This window comes from Juglans regia, chromosome 10 (assembly GCF_001411555.2).
Source record: "Juglans regia cultivar Chandler chromosome 10, Walnut 2.0, whole genome shotgun sequence".
NCBI lineage: Eukaryota > Viridiplantae > Streptophyta > Magnoliopsida > Fagales > Juglandaceae > Juglans > Juglans regia.
The window spans coordinates 9183041-9204391 of NC_049910.1; the positions used below are offsets into that span (position 1 = coordinate 9183041).

General features: G+C 35.9%; 3 protein-coding genes across 9 annotated transcripts; 2 read left to right on the plus strand and 1 right to left on the minus strand.

The window, feature by feature from the left end:
• Window positions 1–1884: 1884 nt before the first annotated feature.
• Window positions 1885–7227, plus strand: LOC109004134 (glutathione hydrolase 1). Its single transcript, XM_018982574.2, has 7 exons — window positions 1885–2243; window positions 3648–3994; window positions 4567–5082; window positions 5394–5629; window positions 5846–6110; window positions 6390–6527; window positions 6661–7227. Exons 1-7 carry the CDS (start codon window positions 2237–2239, stop codon window positions 6898–6900), a joined length of 1749 nt encoding a protein of 582 aa, XP_018838119.1. The 5' UTR covers window positions 1885–2236; the 3' UTR covers window positions 6901–7227.
• A 1277-nt stretch (window positions 7228–8504) lies between these two features.
• LOC109004135 (pentatricopeptide repeat-containing protein At2g22070) lies at window positions 8505–14892 on the plus strand. Of its 3 annotated transcripts, none has more exons than XM_035694817.1 (4): window positions 8505–11241; window positions 12108–12180; window positions 12340–12500; window positions 14784–14892. In XM_035694817.1, the coding sequence occupies exon 1, from the start codon at window positions 8684–8686 to the stop codon at window positions 11024–11026; it is 2343 nt and encodes a 780-aa protein (XP_035550710.1). In that variant the 5' UTR covers window positions 8505–8683; the 3' UTR covers window positions 11027–11241; window positions 12108–12180; window positions 12340–12500; window positions 14784–14892. The 3 variants fall into 3 exon arrangements, with proteins under 3 accessions (XP_035550710.1, XP_035550709.1, XP_035550711.1); XM_035694816.1 differs by having other exon boundaries at window positions 12127–12180; XM_035694818.1 differs by having other exon boundaries at window positions 12127–12180; window positions 14793–14892.
• Window positions 12796–20690, minus strand: LOC109004136 (transcription factor TGA1-like). Of its 5 annotated transcripts, XM_035694819.1 has the most exons (10): window positions 19694–19888; window positions 18936–19101; window positions 18775–18849; window positions 17986–18045; window positions 17774–17851; window positions 17590–17653; window positions 16085–16383; window positions 14899–15126; window positions 14308–14410; window positions 13311–13421 (listed from the first exon to the last, which is right to left on the minus strand). In XM_035694819.1, exons 2-9 carry the CDS (start codon window positions 19089–19091, stop codon window positions 14333–14335), a joined length of 1038 nt encoding a protein of 345 aa, XP_035550712.1. In that variant the 5' UTR covers window positions 19092–19101; window positions 19694–19888; the 3' UTR covers window positions 13311–13421; window positions 14308–14332. The 5 variants fall into 5 exon arrangements, with proteins under 5 accessions (XP_035550713.1, XP_035550714.1, XP_018838122.1 ...); XM_035694820.1 differs by lacking the exons at window positions 14308–14410; window positions 19694–19888 and adding an exon at window positions 20467–20690 and having other exon boundaries at window positions 12796–13421; XM_035694821.1 differs by lacking the exons at window positions 14308–14410; window positions 19694–19888 and adding an exon at window positions 20467–20688 and having other exon boundaries at window positions 12796–13421; window positions 16112–16383.
• Window positions 20691–21351: the final 661 nt, after the last annotated feature.

The window sequence follows — 21351 nt, forward strand, 5'->3', positions numbered from 1 at the left end:
CATACAACACAACCTGCGTATCATTTAATTAAAACTCACCATTTTACTAACTGACGTGAATCTTGGTGCACGATCGGTACACAAAGTTTGCTACATTAAGAGTTTTTCGTTCAGAAAACTGCTATGATATAGTTTATTGGAACTTTGTTAATTGAATAAATATTTAGCTTATGGATTTATTTTTTACATAAAAAATGCTGGGGATTTAAAGTATATTTCAAAGTATAGTACTAAGAAAAAATCTTCTTCACACTCTACTGTGTGAAGAAGCCCCAGCACACTTAACATGCTGGGTTGAAAAAAAAAATAATAAAAATAAAATAAATTTTTTTCACAGTATGCTGCAGCTTCCGGCTGTTCCCCAGCAATTCTCATAGTACTAAACATTAAATTTATGATTAGGCAAACATTAAATTTTTTATTACTTTCTCAGATATTGTTTTGTGTCGTACAATTCGTTTAAAAAAAATAAAATTTATTATAAACAAATTAATTTCTTTTATGTGGTCCAGATTTTTTCTATTCTTTTAAATAAAATATGTAAGACTTATATATTCAAAGACTATATAAATCATTTTATTTTATCTTGAGGGATCATTTCCTTTATCTTGTCTATAAAAAGTTTAAAATATATGGAAATGTATAAACTTTCTATTTATATTTTTAGTCGTTCGTTTTTTAATTAAAATATATTTTGAAAGCTTTTATCAATAAAAACTCGAGATTAAAATGTGTCCCACAACTGGCACGGTGTCAGTTTGATATTTTTGCTATTTATTATTTCTATTCTCCACACACACTATATTTATTTTTATTTATTTTTATTCTATATATTTTTTTAAATTTTCTGATTTTATTATTCTTAAACTAGTTAAGTTCTTTTATTCATCATTTATATACTACATATTTAATAAGAAAAATAAATTAAAAATAATGAATAGAATTTTTCTTTAAAAATATAATAGAACAAAAAAGAACAAAAGTCAAATAGTGAAACATTTAATATTATATTTTTTAGAAAGAATATAACATATGTTTTGCATGGACGAAAATAAATGATATTTATAATTTTAAAATATTAAGTTTTGTATATATATATATATATTTTTTTTTTTAAAAATTAACTATGAAAAAATCGTTTTTCTAATAATAGACCATCTTTTTTTTTTCAAAGAAAGTGGTAAAATTTGTATACTTTATAATTGTATATAAATAGAGAAATAATTTGTATAAGTTTCAAGTCTTATATACGTCGAAAAAAATTTCATACAAATTTTTATAAAAAAGTAAATCTCACTTAAAAAAATGTAAAAATAATTATTTTTTATTAATAAGATTCAAATTTTTACAAAAAATTTATATAAATTTATCAATTTAATACTTGTACGTGATATTATTCTTCCGTAATGAAAATCCAATCAACGTGGAACGTTTAAGCAGTTTTTTTTATCATCTTTGATTCTGTGGGGCCGCGCTTCTGTCCCCTGTATTCGTTTGACTCTGCGTAGAAAATAACCTAATAATTATTAATGAAATAAAAGAATAAAAAATTTGTTTATTTTTGGAACTTTACAATTTTTATCTGATAAAGTATGTTACTTTGTAAGTATTATGTGCCTCCCAAGAATAAAAAATTAAAAAAATACGTCATTCAAACTTAAAATATTGAAGGATGTTTGCCAAGAGCCCAAAACTCAGAAAAAAAAATTGAATAATTCTATTAAATATATCTTGTTTTATATGACGAAATGATTGAGAAATGATTTATTATATTTAATTGGAATAAAAAAAAACTATTGAAAAATCATGTGATGCATATCAAAGAATGTAACTTGTCAATGGATATAGATATTATTGGCACTTAGAAGTGGATGAAATCATGAAACTCCAGACCCAGAAGAAGATGGCCGGCCCGGAACCTCGTGACTCCAGTAATATTGGTGCGTGCATGTCAAGTCATAGGATATCGAAGTCAGTCTGAAATTCAGAAAACGACAACTAAACCAAACCTGATTATTAGATTTTTCTCTTACCAGTTACGATTTTCCAACTTCGCCGTCTTAAGATTCCATTCTGGCCATATAGGAAGAACCACGTGTGCATGCGTACGGGCTTCTTATGACCGCACCTCCGGTTGCAGCAAACTCTCAGAGTCCGCGACGCTAACGAAGACGAAGAAGAACAAAAAGAACGAAGAATACAGAGGGTTTGAGCTGATCTTATCTCGTGGAGGCTCATGTCATGTGAGTGATTTAATAATTTTCGTTAACTACTTGTTAATGGGTTTTTATCTTTTGTTTAATGGGTTTCATTTTTTGTGCGGATTAATTTTAAGGTGTTAGACATTTAGACAATAGATACCATCAGATTAGAGGGTGGAAAGAGCATTCGCTTAATGGAGGAAACGATTACTATGCAACTCCTAATTCTGACCTTAAATATTGCTAATTGAGCTTGGTGTTCCCTAGTTGCATAACATGGTATGCCCCAGTCGACAGATTTAACCCCCCAACTTTATATTTTTTTAATGTGGAAAGTGTACACTTGAGTGGGATTAGATTGTGGTAACAGAGAATGGAAATATTGTTTGATGGTATTGTACTGATTACTGGGGATGCTACTTACAGTTATCTTGAAAGTTTATCATTGAGTTCTATACGGTAACATGGACTTGCTTGCTTATGAACGTATTTCCCCCCCCCGCATGCTCGTTGAGATAAATTATATAGAACTCAGTCTATTTTCGGAGAGAGTGTTAAGAGAACAATGTAAGGCATTGGCCGTTGACCTTTGAGCTTGAGAAAGCAAAAACCTAACCATCAATGCCACTTGCCATTGATCTTTAACTTGAGAATCCCAATCCCAGAAAGAGGGTCATTAGCAAGCCTCTTCTCTTGATTGTGTAAGAGCAAATTTCCTGGCAAAAAAATCTATGCACTTTTGTAATGTAATTTTATGGCATCTAGCTGTCTATAACGGTCTTTTGTTTTCTGTAGCATCTGATCATTAAAACAATATTTTTCTTTTTTGTAAGTAATAAGTTATTTTATTGATATGAAGGTAGGCGTAGCCCAGGTACATTAGAACAATATTGACATTGTTATAACTTATATTCGTGGCTGATAATTAATATGTGGAAGCCTTGAGTGTGTTCTGGACCGTTTAAAACTTTAAACAACAGAAAGAATGTCGTGCTTTGCCCCATATAACGATACAGCACACAGCAATTCACAATGCTAAAATATACATGCAATTTAAGTTGTAAGGCTTATTTTGCCAAGCATGCATTTCTTGTTGTAAAATCTAGGCCATTTTGGTGTGGGGATACGTTGCAATGCCTCGTTTGAAGGATGGCAGTTTGGTGTGGTTGACATAAGATGGTCATCACACACTTCCAAAACACCCATCTAAAATGCTTCAAATGCGCATGCTATAAATTTTTCTTAGAAACTAACTGTATCATATACCACGTATATATATTTGTCTGTATGTTGTTTGTGTTTCTGTGTGTGGATGTGATTTTGAGAATTTCCCTTTTGGTGATGTTTTTATTGATTTGGTTGCAATTTTGTTGATCAGCACATGCTTTTCTATATTTAGTTATTTTTCTTTGAGGAACTCAAGACTATTGTATCTATTGGTTGCAGCTCTGTTTTTCTTATGGCCCACCATAGCATTTCTCTTCTTTATATGGTTGCCTCCAATTTCAAGCCTTGCTTCTGTCAGTGGTCCCATCAAACATAGGCATGAGGTAATCATAGCACGTCATGGTGCTGTTGCCACTGATGATAAACGATGTTCCAGAATAGGGATGAAAGTTCTTCGTGAAGGAGGTCATGCTGTTGATGCATCAGTGGCTGCTGCTCTTTGCCTGGGAGTCGTCAGTCCTGCATCAAGTGGAATTGGTGGAGGAGCCTTTATGCTTCTCAGGTTAGCGAGTGGGAAGGCACAAGCCTTTGATATGAGAGAAACTGCCCCCTTGCATGCTTCTGTGGTACTTCACATCACTTTACTTGTATATTTCCGTTGGATTGGTTTCGAATTTTTCTAATTAGACATGACAAGGTTACAAAGACTTGCAAGGCTTGTTTTTATTGTCTACTTCCTTAACATGTTTGCATTTACTTTTGGCACTTCTTAGAAAATTCTTTGGTTGAGGAGCTCCTTCTTATTCATTTCTCAATTTATATTACAAATGTGGTTTATTTACAAAGCCAGAAACTTTCACCAGTGTTTGGCTAGAATAAATCTCAACATGGGATCCATCTGATCATTTGAGTACTTCCCATGTTCAGCCATGCCATCTATAAAACTCAATTTCTTATCCAACAACAGATGGAGTATAACATATGCTTGTTATAATCCAATAATTATTTTGCTCTGCAACTACCACAGATCTGCATAGTTTATATGCTAACGCGAAGATATATTTGGAACTATCCCATTTAAATTACAATGAAATTGAGAAGTGTTGGATTAATGCCTATCAGACTTGTTGCTTGTTGAATTTCATGTTATCCATGACTGATTCATTTATCATTCTCTTACATAATTATTCATTTTCAGAATACGTATGCTGGTAATGCTACACTAAAAGCAAAAGGTGCCCTCTCCATTGCAGTTCCAGGGGAACTTGCTGGCCTTCACAAGGCTTGGAAACAACATGGAAGGCTTCCTTGGAAGAGGCTTGTAAGGCCAGCTGAGCGTCTTGCTCGTTTGGGATTTAAGGTATCACCATATCTTCGCATGCAGATGGTCAGGACAGAATCAGGGATCTTAGCAGACGCAGGACTCCGTGACATATTTACCTCAAATGGAAGTCTCTTGCAGGCAGGCGATATATGCTACAACAAGAAACTAGGGCAGACACTGAGAACAATTTCAAAGTTTGGTCCAGTGGCCTTCTATAATGGTTCGGTCGGATTCAATTTGATTAGGGATGTTCAAAAGCTTGGAGGGATATTGAGAATTAAGGACTTGCAAAGGTATCGAGTTAAGTTGAAAGAACCCATCACTGCTAACATTTTAGGGCTTAAAATACTTGGCATGCCTCCTCCTTCAGGGGGTCCTCCAATGATACTTGTAAGTATATCTCTTTGCTCTGTTTTGGTATTATGTTCTTTTTTTTCCTCTTTTTTAATCAATAAGGGAAAACAAATTCATCGATCACAAAATCGATGTGCGCAGTGGCGCAATGGGTAGCAACCAACTTAGCCTTTGGTTGTATACCCTTAGATAACCTTCCTAGATGTATTTTGTATATTGACAGTGGAAAGGATCCATCATGAGGCATTATGTATTTATATTATTATCTTCAATATTAAGCTTGCTTGATTAGAAATAAATAATTACTATTTTATTGACCTAGCTTTTTGTCTTTTCTGCTGCTACAGATGGTAAACATTCTTGCTCAATATCCAATCCCTTCAGGTATTTCTGGCCCTCTTGGCGTCCATCGAGAAATTGAAGCTTTAAAACATGTATTTGCAACGAGAATGAATCTTGGTGATCCCGACTATGTTGATGTGTCCAGAGTTCTATCTGATATGCTCTCTCTTAAGTTTGCAAAAGACTTGCAGAAAACCATCAATGACAATAAGACATTTGATCCGGGTCATTATGGTGGTAGGTAAGCTGCTTCATTGGTAGAGAATCGGTTCACCTGTAACATCATAATGCTAAATACTTGTAACCAATGCATGCTTACTATATTTTTTAAGTTCTGGGAAACCTTAGCTTTATGCTGTCTCAAATTCATACATTTAGTCCCATCACATTGGGTCATACTAGTGCCTCGTGACCAAATTCCCAAGAGTTATGTATACTGAATCTTGTTTCCTAACAGATGGAATCAGATCCGGGATCATGGCACCAGTCATATGTCAATCATAGATCGTGAACAAAATGCTGTTTCCATGACTTCTACCGTTAACTCATATTTTGGTTCACAAATACTGTCACCAACTACAGGAATAGTCCTAAACAATGAAATGGACGATTTCTCCATCCCCATGAATGTTACTGCAGGTAATCCACCTCCAGCACCACCAAATTTTATCAGCCCAGGGAAAAGGCCATTATCATCCATGGCACCCACTATTGTCTTAAAGGTATGTTCTAGGAGTGTTTTCCACTCAAGTTAGGATTGTTACCATTTCCAAATTACTGAATTAATGGTTGGTACACTGTTCTATTTCGTTGGGTACAGCCCTTCAGATTGACTCATTGACAAGTAGAATGGCATGCATACAGAATAATACTGGCTAGAAGATTGTAAATTCCATTTGGAAACACATTTTTCTCGTACTATGTTTGTCATGTCTACTTATTACATTATTCTGTAAATTCCTATGCAGAAAATCGTATTACCCTTTTCTATGCATCTGTAGGATGAGCACTTGACAGCCGTGGTAGGTGCAAGTGGGGGAGGCATGATCATTGCTGGAACTGCAGAGGTTTTCTTGAATCATTTTGCCAGGAAAATGGATCCTTTCTCTTCTGTCATGGCACCAAGATTCTATCACCAGGTCTCTCTCTCTCTCTCTCTCTCTCTCTCTCTCACACACACACGCACGCACGCATGTGCACACACACTATGTATTATGTAACAATGAGTAGACACTAGAAATTATATGTGACACAAGTTCCTTTAATTACCAGCTGATACCCAATGTTGTGTACTACGAGAACTGGACAACTGTGAGCGGCGACCACTTTGAAGTTCCTGCAGATATCAGGGCAGCCCTTCAAAAGAAAGGCCATGTCCTACAGAGCCTCTCTGGTGGGACTATTTGCCAGATTATAGTTCAAGATGCAGATGGTTTGAAGGACAATGGAGGAATTGGAAAGCTCGTGGCTGTGAGTGACCCAAGAAAAGGCGGGTTTCCTGCCGGTTTTTGAAATCCTGCAGTATTTAGACAAAGTTCTTCTATTCATCATCCTTACAACACGCATGATAAGGAAAAAATAAAAACAGGTGTTCTTTAGTAAGGTTGCAGGCTCTTGTTTCGGCCGCTGGCCGGTTATTATGGTTTGGTTCCCTTCGTTTGTTGGCGAACCTAGTATTGTAAGACATAGGCAAATAGAAAGAGTTTTCTGTTTGCAAACAGATTGAAAATTCTGCCCATGGTTAGTTGTATGGAAATGGGTACGATGTGGTTTTGGTTCAAATTTCCAGCTGCGAGCATATTTTACGTTGGAAAATGCTAAGTTGCCATTGTCCCTGAAGTTGCCTTTGTGTTTGTTTTTTTAACATTTAAAATAAGAATAAATATAGATAGAAGTTACTATTAGGAGCATCTATTTTGTACACATGATGTGACATTATCTAGACCACACATCTCTCCAAGTGAGTGTTGGGAATAATCAACTAAAAGCAGCCACACAGTGAATGTAAAGTATGCACTGCTATAGTAACTTCTCTCTAGCATTACTCTTAAAATAAATTTCAAAATACAGTAGGTGCAACTTGAGAGGACAACTTGAGGGGCAATGTAGCATGGTCCTTTTACATTTCCATTTTGGAATTACGAAAATCCAAAGTGTTTAATTTATCCCACTATCCGATTTGGAAATGCATAAAATTCCAAAACAAGACAAAAACAACTCTTCCATGTTTAGACGTTACTAGCTCATCGTTTTTAGCATTTTTCTTATTAGTTTAAAATTTTAAAATAAATGATAATTTTACATTATATTAGATTAAATATATTGAGTTTGAACTGCAACTCCATATTTTTATTTTATTTAATTAAATATATATTTTTTTAAACCTTCTTCACAAGTGAGTATTATTGTGAATAGTACGTTTGGATAGTGAGAAGTGTTGAGAATGTTTGTGAATAGTAGTGAAAAAGTAATAATAAAATATTGAATAGTAGGTGAAAAGTAATGAATAGTAGAAAAGTAGGTAAAAAGTAATAATAAAGTAAAGAATAGTAATGAGAATACTTGAGGTACTCTCACTTGCCAAACATAGCAACTTGTTTATTAATAAAGCCAATTTATCCCATAAATATGAAATTTAAATAATCCATAATAACGTTAAATATAATTTTAGAATATGCAAGTATTGTACTCTATTTAAGAAAATTGAGGTTTACTATTAAAAAAAATATTTTTTTTATATAAATTTTATATTTATCCATTTTTTTAAATATATTAGCAGAATTTATATATCTTAAAATTATAAATATTATTTGTCAAATTATCCATTTTTACGCTCAAAAGCATCTTAGCTCCATTGCATCAGAAGGTTGCGAGAAAAATAAAAAATAAAAAATAATTTTGCTGCTCATTATCTCTACATATTTTACGTATTTTTATTTATTTTATTTTATTTATTTGTCTTGTTTTGTTTTATTTTTTAAAAATTAATTATATTATTTTACTTATTATCTATATATTATATATTTAATAATAGAAAAAAAATTAAAAAATTACAACGATGATAAATAGAATTTTTCAAACAAATATTTTAGGACTAAAGTTAATTTTTCCCACGCTCCAACTAGAACACTTGAGATTCAATTCATGCTAAAATCGACCTCAAAACCCTCCTTCTCCACCTAAAAATCACAGCATCCGGCCAGTTAAGCATCACTTTATGTAGTTAGCTAAAGACCCGCGAGATCCGTCCTCTGAGTCGTTGTTCTAATTGATTGTCTTATGATAGTTGTCTCTAATGGAAGTCCCCACATCGTCTTCGGATTTCTACGCGCATTTACTCCAAACAAGCCTCAAGACCAAAGACTCATTTGCTGGAAAATTGATTCATGCTCGAATAATCAAAGCCGGGCTTCACCTCGGTGTTTTCTTGATGAATAATCTCATGAACTTCTATGCAAAAAGTGGGTATGTTTCAGATGCTCACCGTATACTCGATGAAATGACTGCCAAGACTATATTCTCCTGGAATACAATGCTTTCGGCATATGCCAAGCAGGGTAGGTTAGATGAAGCTCGTCGTGTTTTTAATGAAATTCCAGATCGTGACTCTGTTTCGTGGACTGCCATGATAGTCGGATATAATCAGATGGGTCGTTTTGAAAATGCGATTCGGATGTTTGTAGAGATGATAGGAAGTGGAGTGGCACCAACCCAGTATACCATCACTAATGTTCTTGCTTCATGTGCTGCAATTGAAGCTCTGGAAATTGGTAGGAAAGTTCACTCCTTTGTTGTTAAACTTGGCCTCCGTAGTTGTGTTCCTGCGACGAATTCATTGCTAAACATGTACGTGAAGTGTAGTGATCCATTAACAGCCAAAGTAGTTTTTGATAGGATGAGAGTGAAGAACACGTCAAGCTGGAACGTAATGATTTCATTACATATGCAGTCGAGTCGGGTTGACCTCGCTCTTGCCCAATTCCAACAAATGGCAGAACGAGATGTAGTTTCGTGGAATTCAATGATTGCAGGTTGCAGCCAGCATGGTTTTAATCTTGAAGCACTGGAAATCTTCTCAAACATGTTGAAGGATGTTTTATGGAAGCCTGATAAGTTCACATTGGCGAGTGCTTTGTCAGCCTGTGCCAACCTCGAGAAGTTAAGTCTTGGGAAACAAATCCATTCTTATATCATTAGAACTGAGTTCGAAACCTCTGGGGCAGTCAGGAATGCTTTGATTTCAATGTATGCCAAGTCTGGTGGGGTTGAAATTGCAAGGAAGATTGTAGAGCAAAGTGGATATTTGGATCTCAATGTTATAGCTTTTACAGCCCTGTTGGATGGCTACATCAAGCTTGGGGAAATAAAACCAGCCAGACAGATATTTGACTCACTAAGAGAACGTGATGTGGTTGCATGGACAGCCATGATTGTAGGTTATGTGCAGAATGGTTTGTATAATGATGCTCTGGAGCATTTTAGATCAATGGTTTTAAAGGGTCCCAAGCCAAACAGTCACACTCTTGCGGCCGTGTTAAGTGTCAGTTCAAGCTTGGCTTCTTTGTATTATGGCAAGCAAATTCATGCAAGTGCCATAAGATCATGGGAAGCATCGTCAGTTTCTGTGAGCAATGCTCTAATTACCATGTATGCTAAAGCTGGAAGCCTTAACAATGCAAAGCACGTATTCAATCTAATAAGGCAGAATAGAGATACTGTATCTTGGACTTCCATGATTATGGCTTTGGCTCAGCATGGTCATGGAGAAGAAGCCATAGAACTTTTTGAAGAGATGCTGGCAGGTGGTATTAAGCCTGACCATATAACTTATGTTGGTGTGCTCTCTGCCTGTACTCATGTGGGATTGGTCAAACAAGGAAGGAAATATTATTATCTGATGCAAGATCTTCATAAATTTGAACCCAGCTTAAGCCATTATGCATGCATGATTGACCTGTTTGGGCGTGCAGGATTGCTACAAGAAGCACATGATTTCATAAAAAGTATGCCTGTCGAACCAGATGTTATATCTTGGGGTTCGCTTTTAGCTTCTTGTAAGGTTCACAAAAACATGGAGTTAGCAAAAGTTGCAGCAGAAAGATTGCTTCTTATTGAGCCTGACAACAGCGGGGCATACTCAGCCCTTGCCAATCTATATTCAGCTTGTGGGAGATGGAAGGATGCTGCTGAAATTAGAAAATCAATGAGAGATAGAGGAGTGAAGAAAGATCAAGGATTCAGTTGGCTTCAGATACAGAACAGAGTCCATGTCTTTGGGGTGGAAGATGGGCTTCACCCACAGAAGGATGCTATATACGATATGGTAGCAAATATCTGGAAAGACATAAAAAAGATGGGATTCATTCCGGATACTGAATCAGTACTGCATGACCTTGAACAGGAAGTCAAGGAACAGATTCTTCAACATCATAGTGAAAAACTTGCCATCGCATTTGGACTGATAAGTACTCCAGAGAACAGTACGTTGAGAATTATGAAGAACCTTAGAGTGTGTAATGACTGTCATTCTGCCATAAAATTTATCTCCAAGCTTGTGGGCAGAGAAATTATTGTGAGAGACTCTACTCGTTTTCACCATTTCAAGGATGGTTCTTGCTCTTGTCGGGATTATTGGTAGGCACAAGGATGTTTCAAGAAACATCTGACTTTTTCATGTTTGTGCTACCTGCTTTTCTTAACGCCTTGAGAACATTTACTAATTGCTTGTGCGGGGTTGCTGTATCTTTGGAGATAGCATGCAACTGCTTTGCCACAGTGGGTATTTTCAACTTGGATGTGACATTTATTGGAAGATCTTTATGCATGAGTCAACCTGAAAATATCTAAATTCTGGTACATGCTTACATTTATCGTTATGGGAAATACTATTGACACAAGAGATGGTGTTGTTTAATTATTTATGCATCAATACACTTCATACTCTGCTTTATCTTATGCCAAGGCCTTCTGACTATACAGTACCTTTATTTTTGTATCAATGTGAGGTCCAGCTACCTTGTATTGTCAAATAAAGTGGTCATATTTGTTGATTGATTGAGATTATAGTTTATAACTTAGAAAAGTGCCTTGCATGGTACTCCTAATTTGAGAAAAAAAGTCATTATGAGATTTGCCTTGCTTTACATCCAAAACATAAATGGTCACCGTAGGCAATTACACATACGAAATGCATATACTAGTCTACATGGAGTAATACCACGATGTGGTATTAAATGATTGGAGACTATTTGTTATGGTCCACTTGTGGATCAATCATTTGTTGGTATATCATGGGTGTTGAGAAGATGATGGTGAAAAGAATGATAAATAGAATTTTTCTATTACATGATATGGTAGTGGCATAGATAAGTTAGTTTTTCTAGAAACTTATGAGTATTATAGCCCTTTGGTTTAAGTAAGCCATTGCTTCGAAGGAAGGTCAGTTATGCGATTTCGTGCTAGTCATTTATATTTAGGCTTTTTGTTTTTGTCTATGTAGAGCATCATTATCTGTCTGACCTTTTGGACAGAGTAAGTCTCTATTTGTGCATATTATCCATCTTTGATTCTTTGGATTCTTAATATATTCTTACTGCTATAGCTTTGAATAATTATAAAAATTGTTAATTACAAAAAATATTGTTGGTAAGCATTGCAAATTTGGAAAAGACGAGAGGTAAAATAATAATCACAAGATATTTGAACAATGATCTTTTTAGCTCTTTCAAACCTATGCAGGCTGCTCTCTTTTGAAGCTGCAGTTGTCAAACTTCTACATCTTTTACTAACAAGGTATTGGCTCTCTTTTTTATAGAATAGCTCTCTGCTAATCGAGTTTCTTCCTTTGCCCTGTAGATTTTGCCCCATAATGCTTACTTCTGTTGTAGCATGTTCTCTGTCTCATTTTGTTTGTAATCACTAGTATTTTTAAAGTTCCAAGACCTTTATCAGGCCGGAGAGTGAAGGGACTTAATGCAACCGTCCATCGTTTTGAACTGAACCAAAAAGGAGATTACAGTCCTCCACTTACGGTCTTTTTTGGATCAGACATGCCATTATACGCTCCATGGCACTCTTCAAGCTTTACTCGTGTTTCATTTGGCATTGAATCGGTACGCTTTCTTTCTCGCCAAGCATTCTGCCCTTCTTTTTTGTGTATGGTAGCGCAATAAATGAAAATTTTCATCATTTAGAAGTCATATTGTTCGAAGTAATGTAAAAGGTTGGAGTTAACTGGGACATTTTAAGCAATCATTAGTTCGCTAATGCCTTGACAGCGAAGAGGTCATGAAATAAAGGGAGAATTAACACGGTCAGCATGCTGGAAATTAACATCGCCAGTCAAGAAAGAATACACTACTTTTGGAATGGCTATGAACCTGAAAATAGATAGTCCATCAAACCCCCTTTTTTTTCAAATTAAAAGCATTCGATACACCTTACGATTGATACACCTTGCGATCACAATCCGATTCAACTACACAATATCACTTTGTTCTGAGCAAAGCGAGTTCAGTTCAAAGCACAAACAACTTTTGAGACATCCAACAAATATTTTACATGACAAAGTTCCAAACTCTGAGCTCAAAATCCAAATCTTAAATATATGAACTTTGAGGAGAAGGTAATGTACAAGCACTAAAAATAACCCTAATTACAAATTTCCTCTTGATCAAATGGCCATTAATATATACAACTTCTCAATGGTGGGAGGCTGATTGAAAAATGGATCATGTCTATATATCTTCATAACAACACTACTGAAATGCACATCTGCTTGCCAAGGCATGCTACCGGTTGTGATAACCTCATGGCGATTTTGAGCTTGTAGCCTCCTCCATTATAAGACTAAGCAGCTTGTAGCCTCTTCCAGTTTGAGACTAAGCTGGCTCATGAGAACGAGTAGCCCAAAGTTTACTCAAAGCTCGAAAGCGTTGGAAGTACTCTCCCAAGGCAAGCAGGCCTCGAGCTGCCTGGCGGATAGTCAGGATGTGAAACATCTGTTCTAGGGCTTCCTCCCGAATATGGTCAGCCTATTAAAACAAAAACACCATTTAGTCTGTACGTGCCATCAGAGGTTCAAAAAGGTGATCATGGAGGTACAACTTCTTATTAATAACATAATAAGACCAGAGTAATTAATAGAAAAAAAAAAAAAAGGAATAGATTGCTTCTTTAAATATTTGCTTCTATATGGTGAAATACTATGGTTGGAAGATATGGTGTGGAATGCTTTTTTACTATTACAACTTTGATGTTAACCACTTATGTGATCACTTAGTAGAACCCAACCATATTTACTAGTACTCCAGTCATGACCTAATCATTATCAAACTTGCAACCAAAGCATTACAAACTTCCAACCAAAACTATATTCCAATCTTCAGAAGATCTACTCGGATATAGGTTAATAAAACTGTTCGAGCCAACCTCTGATTATAAATATAGAAAAGCTTTCAACATCCTCATGACAGTCTTCTTTTTCTTTGGGGAAAGGGGGGTGGGATGGAAATGCATGGGAAGATTCTTTAAAACTGGAGCCTCATTGCAGCATGAAATGGGAATGCTGTTTTCTTATTTTAATGCCTTTTTCATTTCTTGGGAAACTTGATAAGCACCTATGTCATTCCTGATTGCCCTTCCCACGGATCAAAGAGATTATGTCCAAATCAATTTTGGATGCAAGATCCACTGTTGATTGCAACAAAAAACTTGTTTAACCTTATCTTTTTCATGATCAAACAGTGGACTCTATTAAAACAGCCCAACACCTAGCTTTAACAAGAAACAAAAACACAAACGGATGCACAAAAATAATTTTACCGAACAATATTAGAACAAGTATACATGAAACATGTAAGGCTCTAGGACTTTTGCGTAGCTTCAAGTCTCACCCATAGAATAAAATATAAAAGTCACCTTGAATAGTAGGCCCATCACTGTTTTACTGAATGAAGGAATGCAAAAAATGAAAGGTGTAGTAGAATACATCCCTCAACAACTTCAAATGACAATTTAAGATCTGCAAGAATGAGTTTGCCCTTTCTAAATCAATAGCTTTCAATGCTTAAGCCTCTGGAGATTTCTAGGATACATGAAAAAATGCCTCTCATTTTTCTTTCAAGGCACTTGCCCTACTTATAGCATCACTGCATCAGGTCCCTCAGACCAATGAAAATAAATGAATAATCCGATAAGAAGCCAAAAACAGAAAAACAAGGAAAAACCAAATACCTAAACGGATTCTTTCCCAACACAATTTATATAGAATCGAAGTTGCTGTTATCTCAGTCAGAAGAAAGTATGTTCAGTCAGAAATATGTAAAATATAAACTGTTAGCCTGCAGTCTTGGTCTGCATACATTGACAAGGGTTAATTTGATGGATCCTAATAGATATTGCAGAGAGAAGAGACAGATTCAGAAAGAAAGCAGCACAAGTATCAGTCATACTGAGAATCAGAATTGTATAGAAGCATTTAGCGTGTCCATGAGAAAATGCAATACATACCTCATTCACAAATTCCACTAGAGCTTCCAACTTCTTCATCGCAGGAGCCATCTGCGGGATGTAACTTCCTTCAATCAGTTGACTAGCTGCTACAGTCTCAGCCAGAGTTTGCTGGAGTCTCTCCATACCTTGCCAAAGAGCATCTTCTGCTTGCAGACATGCATCTCGAAGAACGACAACTTTCGCAGATTGTTGTTCTGTCATGGGGTTAAGCTGAGGCCCAAGCACCTGTAATCAACATCAATACAAGAATATTTTGTGCTCGACTATGGAATTACAGCAAAAGGCATTAAAAAATAAATGAATGAATGCATTTTTTCTAGTAAAAAAACAGAAAAAGGCAAAATAGATAGATACCTAACCCCATGACCCTAACAGGGGGATGCTCATAAATTCTATACTCAAGTGTATGCATAAGCCTAAATTCGAGGTTGCCTACAGCCACGTATTAGTGCTTGCGCACCAGCCATAGATTTGTTGACATTATGCCTACCCAACCCTAAATACGATTAGTAGCAGAGTTTAGGCTTATGCATAAACTCTACATCCATTCAAACCTCTACATGGAGGCAACATTTGATCCTCCTACGTCCCAGTTATGATGTGGAGATGCTTTAATGATATGTTTATAGTGACTACATTTTGCACTAGGTGAAAAGACAGTTGGGGCAACGGCAGTGTTAACTATAAAAGATTTAAGGGAAATACTTTAGCTACAAAGGAATTATATAAAAATAAACTCATTAATTGATGTGGCTTGATGTGGTACGTCAGATTTAAAGTTACTTTTATTGTAAAGTAGATTTAACAGATCTCATGAAATCACGTCAGTTTATGAGTTTACTTTTGTGTAATCAATTTGTCTCTGTAGCAGTTCTCAAGATTTAATTACATGGTATATAACCTTTATGACTGTATCAGATGACAATATTTAGCGCATTTATATGTTTCATGAACAAATATAAAAGTTCAATAAGTAGTAGCCTATTTTATGAATCAAACTTTTTCCTTGGCTGCATCTATTTGTATATGATTCAAATTATGCATGAGAGATTCTTTTAACGATTAGAATTCATCCACCTTTAAGTTGAACTGGAAGCCCAGACTAGAGGGTTAAAATTATCTTTGGATCCTGCAATTTGCATTCCTAGATGCTCATGTGAATTGAGAAATGCATGATACCTACGTTAATTTGTGATGGTCCGCACATCACCTTAAGAAGCTCTGAAGGGCGAATCCCTCCAATCCACGAGAAAAAGCGCTCAGCTGAAGTTTTCCACATGCCAGACGTCACATAGAAGACGTCGGCTTTTGCAGCAGTTTCTTTCATGCGGAAAAGTTCAAAATAATGGTTCCTGCAGTTTTCTACCAGCATTCGAAGCTCCATATCAGTTACATGAGCATTCAAAGCATTCCTCAAGTCACAAATCTGTCTATTTTGTTCTTCCACCCAGTTCCCATACTCTATCTCAAATGTAGTAATCCCTGCAGAATCCTTAGTGTTGGTACGATATAATAATATTAAAAAAAATAATAAAATAAAAGAAAAAGGGTTGTTGGGGGGGCATGACACAAGAAGAAAAATGTACCCATGGGGAAGAAAACCCACAAAGGCTGGCTATCCTCAGCATGCCGAGAGCAATACATTAAAATAAACAGCTCATTGAGAAATTTGACTGGTGATACAAACTACAATTCAAACTTTCAGCGTGTGCGTGTGCGTGTGCATGTCTAGTTACAACTAATATTTTCAGTTTCCAATTAATCTTCTAGAACATTTGAAAAAATGCTGTGGCGGAGTGAATGTTCTAAAAAAAATAATCTTCAATTTTCAAGGTTGGGTGTATGAGAATAACTATTGTACTTGTCCTGGTAGTGAAGAAGCTTATGAAGGACTAAAGAGACCAATGTTCAAATAGATAGCATGTATATCCACAAAGCAATAAGTTAAAAGCCAGAGATGTGGGTATAGTTGCTGCTTGAAACTTTTATACTGGACAAGGTGCATGGAGGTCATGTAATTGTATGAGCTGCTTTGTTCCCCTCCTTTTTTTTCACCAGATTTGGGCGGACACAAAAAGGTAGACCCAGATGGCAATTGTATCCTCCCAAATCATCTCACTTTCCTGTTCCACCGCACAACCATACCACAGAAATACCTCTTCCTCTCATCTTTTTCACTCCTCAATTTTGTTTTTCCCTCCTCTATCCACCGAACCAAATGCACTAGGAAATAGCCACTTCCTTGTTCCTAAGTTTTTCTATTCCCTAGCAAAATCAACAAACCTAATATAGGCGAAAGCCGAAGCCTTAGGCGTTTTGGAGGAATAGAAATGATGTCAATATATGTTAAAGCATGGTAAACAGCACATTTCATGTTCCGCCTATGTAAAATTTACCATCATGATTGGCTAGTTGGTGTAAGTTCACTTCCTGGTGTTAAGCATTAATCTCTCCCCTTGCAATCAGTTCTTTCCTTGATATGACCAACTTTTTTGTTACATTAAAAAACAAACAAACCCAACTCTAAACAAAGGGAGGGACTGGGAGGATTATAATAGTCAATTTTAAATGAGGTCATGCGCATTTGACAAGCAGCACAAGAATTCAACATCTCAATGCTTCAGATGAGATGGATGATAAAGTGGAAATATCTGAGATTATATGTACAACTTCATTACATTAACAAACCTGGGTTCACTGCTCCAGGAAACCCCGGATGGATGGCATCCAGCCCACCACCTATATATGAGCCCTGCAGTAAGACATCAACTGCTTTTAAATATTTAAGAGGAGAAAAAAAGTTATACTGATTGATCAAAAATTTTATAAACGCCTCAAAGATGTGACACATAAAAGCTAATCCTTTTCAAACCTGATGTCGGGCACACTCCAGCTCGTGCTCTAATTGAATCAGCTTCAAACGACTTGTTTCCAACTGCTGAACATAGGCCTACAAAGTAAAACGCGAGTCTAGTATGACAAACCACTTTTTGCATTTTCTCACACCCAAGGCTTCTGTTTCAAATGTGTATTCTTACATGCCTTCTACTTATCAACAAAAAAAAAAAAAAAAAACCTACATACCTTCTTCCGTAAACGACTTTTACGAGCAGCCTCCCGGTTTTGTGCAAGACGTCTTTGTGCCTGCAGATTTAATGTTTAAAATTTTAAAACAAGCTAAAGGTTGTTGGTTCTGCATTAGGGTTAATCCTCGAAATTAAAAACTATAAATTGTATGTCAAGCTTATGGATTGAAATCCTCAATCGTAAGCATATATGCGTACATTTCTAGATTTTCCATATCATGTTACCTGTTATCTGCACAGAATGAATGAATGGCAAACAATGAATGGACCCCATGCATTATTCTTGAAAAAACTAACACACACAACACAAGGTTTCCTTCATATAAGTAGTCTAAACTGAAAAATTGCACCTGCAGAAAACCATTTAAGGTCCTGGTCCTGTGTATAGATCACATTTCAGGAATGCAAACTTCTTTAGGAACTTTCATACAGCATATGATAAGAAAACCAATAAAACATGCACCAAAATGTATTTTCAAAGGAAAGAAAGGAGAGGAAGATAAGAAACCTAAGATGCGCAACAAAAGTTCCAGCATGCGTGGATCTCTGACCAAGATACAATACCTTTAAACAACCATATGCACAAAAGTGAAGCTAAAACTCAAACTAGAAGCAGATATTAGTATGTGGTGGAGGGGCACTAGAACCAACAATAGCACATATTGGTCCAGTTTCAGGAGGAAACCATTTTATTAGAAAAATACGTCATCCATCCAATGCAGAATTATAATAAAACCTAATTACCTTGTAAATTGAAAATCATTCTCATTAATACAATCACCCTCACCTTATCAACAGGTTTAGTAGCTTCTTGGTCATATTGATTTGAAGGTCCCGATATTCCATGTGAAGCATCCTCTGACTAGAAAAATCACAGAACAAAAAACAATTAGCATAGGAGGAATTTTGCCCCAACTACCAAGACACACAACCTTCAAAATTTTTCACCTGACTATCTAGTTTCACATCCTCCACGATCAAGGATGCAGGTGAATTTAGATTACTGTTGCTTTTGAAGTTTTCACCCCACATGCTCATCTGGTGGATAGGGTCATATACTCCCATCCTTCTTGAGGTGACAAATTGGGCTGATGGAGAGTTCATGTTCTTTGGACTGATCATAGAGGTTAACTCATTGAGATTTTCGTATCAATACATAGGTAAGAAAGACAAATGCATAAATCAAACATATAAATTAAGAAACATGGGTGTGAAATGGCTGGTTATAATTTGGATTCCAAATGGAAACAGCACAAAGAATGTAATCCCCAGAAAACTTGATTAATCACACCGTTCTCACAATTTTTTAAGCTCATTACAGTAGAACATTTTGATATTGTTAGATACAGATCTTAGAATGACTTCAAATTGAACCTTGAAAAAACAATCCAAAAATGAGGTAATATCGATCTAGATTCTCAACCTAACACCAAAAAAAACATGTTCCTAAAATTTTCAAACTTCCTTCAAGTTTGTTCCATGATGATAAATCTTCAACGTCAAGATGAAGGGTAACAGAATCTCACTGCTGGCACAGTTATATTAGCACCATCCTCAGAAAGTGACCAGAATGCATGCTAATCACATGACATGGCTTTTTAAAACAGTGAGTTGCTGCTTTTGTCAAATGATAATGAATTGGGGCAGGCATGAAAGAAAGGAATTAGAAGGAACTAAAGTCAAACAATAATCCTCGTAAGTGTCACCTCCAGAAGCTTAAACAAACCAGCAGAGAGGGATGGCCGAGGAAAATTCTTCCTCTCAAGGCCTTTGCTATCAACCCACAGAAGCCACAAAGCTGAAAGTATTTCTGCCTCAGACACAAATTCAACTTCGTTTTTCTTATTTGCCTGCTAGAACAACTTCTAACTTCCAAGCAAAAAGAAAAAATGAAAATTTTTTCATAAAGCATAAAAAAAACAATGATTTATGAACATAGATTAGAAAATACACCGGAAACTTCAAGGTATTTGTATGTTTGAACACATATGTATAGGAAGAAAGAGATATATGAACTGTAAGCAGCAAACACACTGAAAATGACCAATTAACTGTCTACAAAATGAAATTTCCCAATCTCTTTCTTCATTGAACGCATGACTTTGCTACTTTCTGCATCAAACCCAAGACACACTCGAACCAATAGGGGGGGAGGAATAGAAAGACATTCGTTTTACAAAGTACAGCAATAGCAACCAGAGGACTAACCAAAAGTCAAATAAAAAAGAGAGAAGAAAAAACACGAGAACAGACCCTTTATATTTCCAAGCAGTTCAGTACTCACAACAACCAAAAGTGAAACTCAAATAAAAGAGAAACAAATATTTCCACACTCCAAGCGAACAGCATGTAATCATGAATTAAACATAATAAAAACTCAAAACTTCAACTTTCTTTTCGTCACCTTTCCCGGAAACCAAACAGAGTCCAAGCATGGGCAGACAAAATTCAATAACAAGACAGAAACAAAAAGCCAAACCTTGGGGTAAAGCCAACTATTAATTTTCTTTTTGTTTCCCGCTCAAATCCCAGCCCTGGGAGCACTAAAACAAAGCACAAACATCCATGGCTCGAATCGACACCCTAGCTCTATCTCAACTCCCAGAGCCCAAAGTCCCGTCATCTTGCAGCAGAATCAAATGAGAACAACGACAGCTTAAAAGCCACCTCCCGAACCATTTTTTTAATTTTAATTTTCAGACTACTGTTCCATTAGGAATTAACAATGACTGTATAAAAATTATTACATCCATTGAATAATAAGAATAATAAAAAATTATTTTTCCCATCCAACTTTCTCTAAGAAAAAAAAAATTGAAATGCATAATATAGGCTATAGCAGTAGTTGTCATCGGGAGATACAGAGAGTCAAAGATTTCTTTCATTTAACCTAAGCGTCGCCATCGTCGTCATTGTCATCTTTCCACTAGCACTAATGTGCGCACCATGTTGGCTATTTCCGCTTAACCTGCACACCTGATCGCTAGCCGAATATACTAATACACGCGCGATCGGAGACGGAAGTTTTCGGAGGCGGGAAAGTCAGTGGTCACCGGCTATTTGACCGTACGAAGGAGTACACGCGCTCTATTGCATGTGGGGGCATCGGCGTTCAAACATTTGAAACTTTTGTGTTTTTTAAAAGAAGAACAGTAACGGCTATTGGAAGATGCTTTGTATGCCTGCAAGCATCTTGCATCCATCTCCTACCTCCAAAATTTTATTAATTAGTCCCTAGTAAAAGATAAGAATTTTGTTATATATAATTATTTTTGTATATTTTTTATATATTTTATTGATGTGATTGGTCAAAACAGTTATTTTATATTAAAAAAATAATAATACAATCAATCATATTAATGGA

Coding starts and splice junctions, on each gene's coding strand:
- LOC109004136 (XM_035694820.1), bottom strand. CDS start 19,091: ATGAACTCTCCATCAGCCCAATTTGTCACCTCAAGAAGGATGGGAGTA. Junction 17,654..17,773: donor TGGAGTGTGCCCGACATCAG/GTTTGAAAAGGA, acceptor GTCTTACTGCAG/GGCTCATATATAGGTGGTGG. Junction 13,422..14,898: donor TAGTGGAATTTGTGAATGAG/GTATGTATTGCA, acceptor TTGTTTTAATAG/GCTGACCATATTCGGGAGGA.
- LOC109004135 (XM_035694817.1), top strand. CDS start 8,684: ATGGAAGTCCCCACATCGTCTTCGGATTTCTACGCGCATTTACTCCAA.
- LOC109004134 (XM_018982574.2), top strand. Junction 3,995..4,566: donor CCCCCTTGCATGCTTCTGTG/GTACTTCACATC, acceptor ATTCATTTTCAG/AATACGTATGCTGGTAATGC. Junction 6,111..6,389: donor CACCCACTATTGTCTTAAAG/GTATGTTCTAGG, acceptor ATGCATCTGTAG/GATGAGCACTTGACAGCCGT.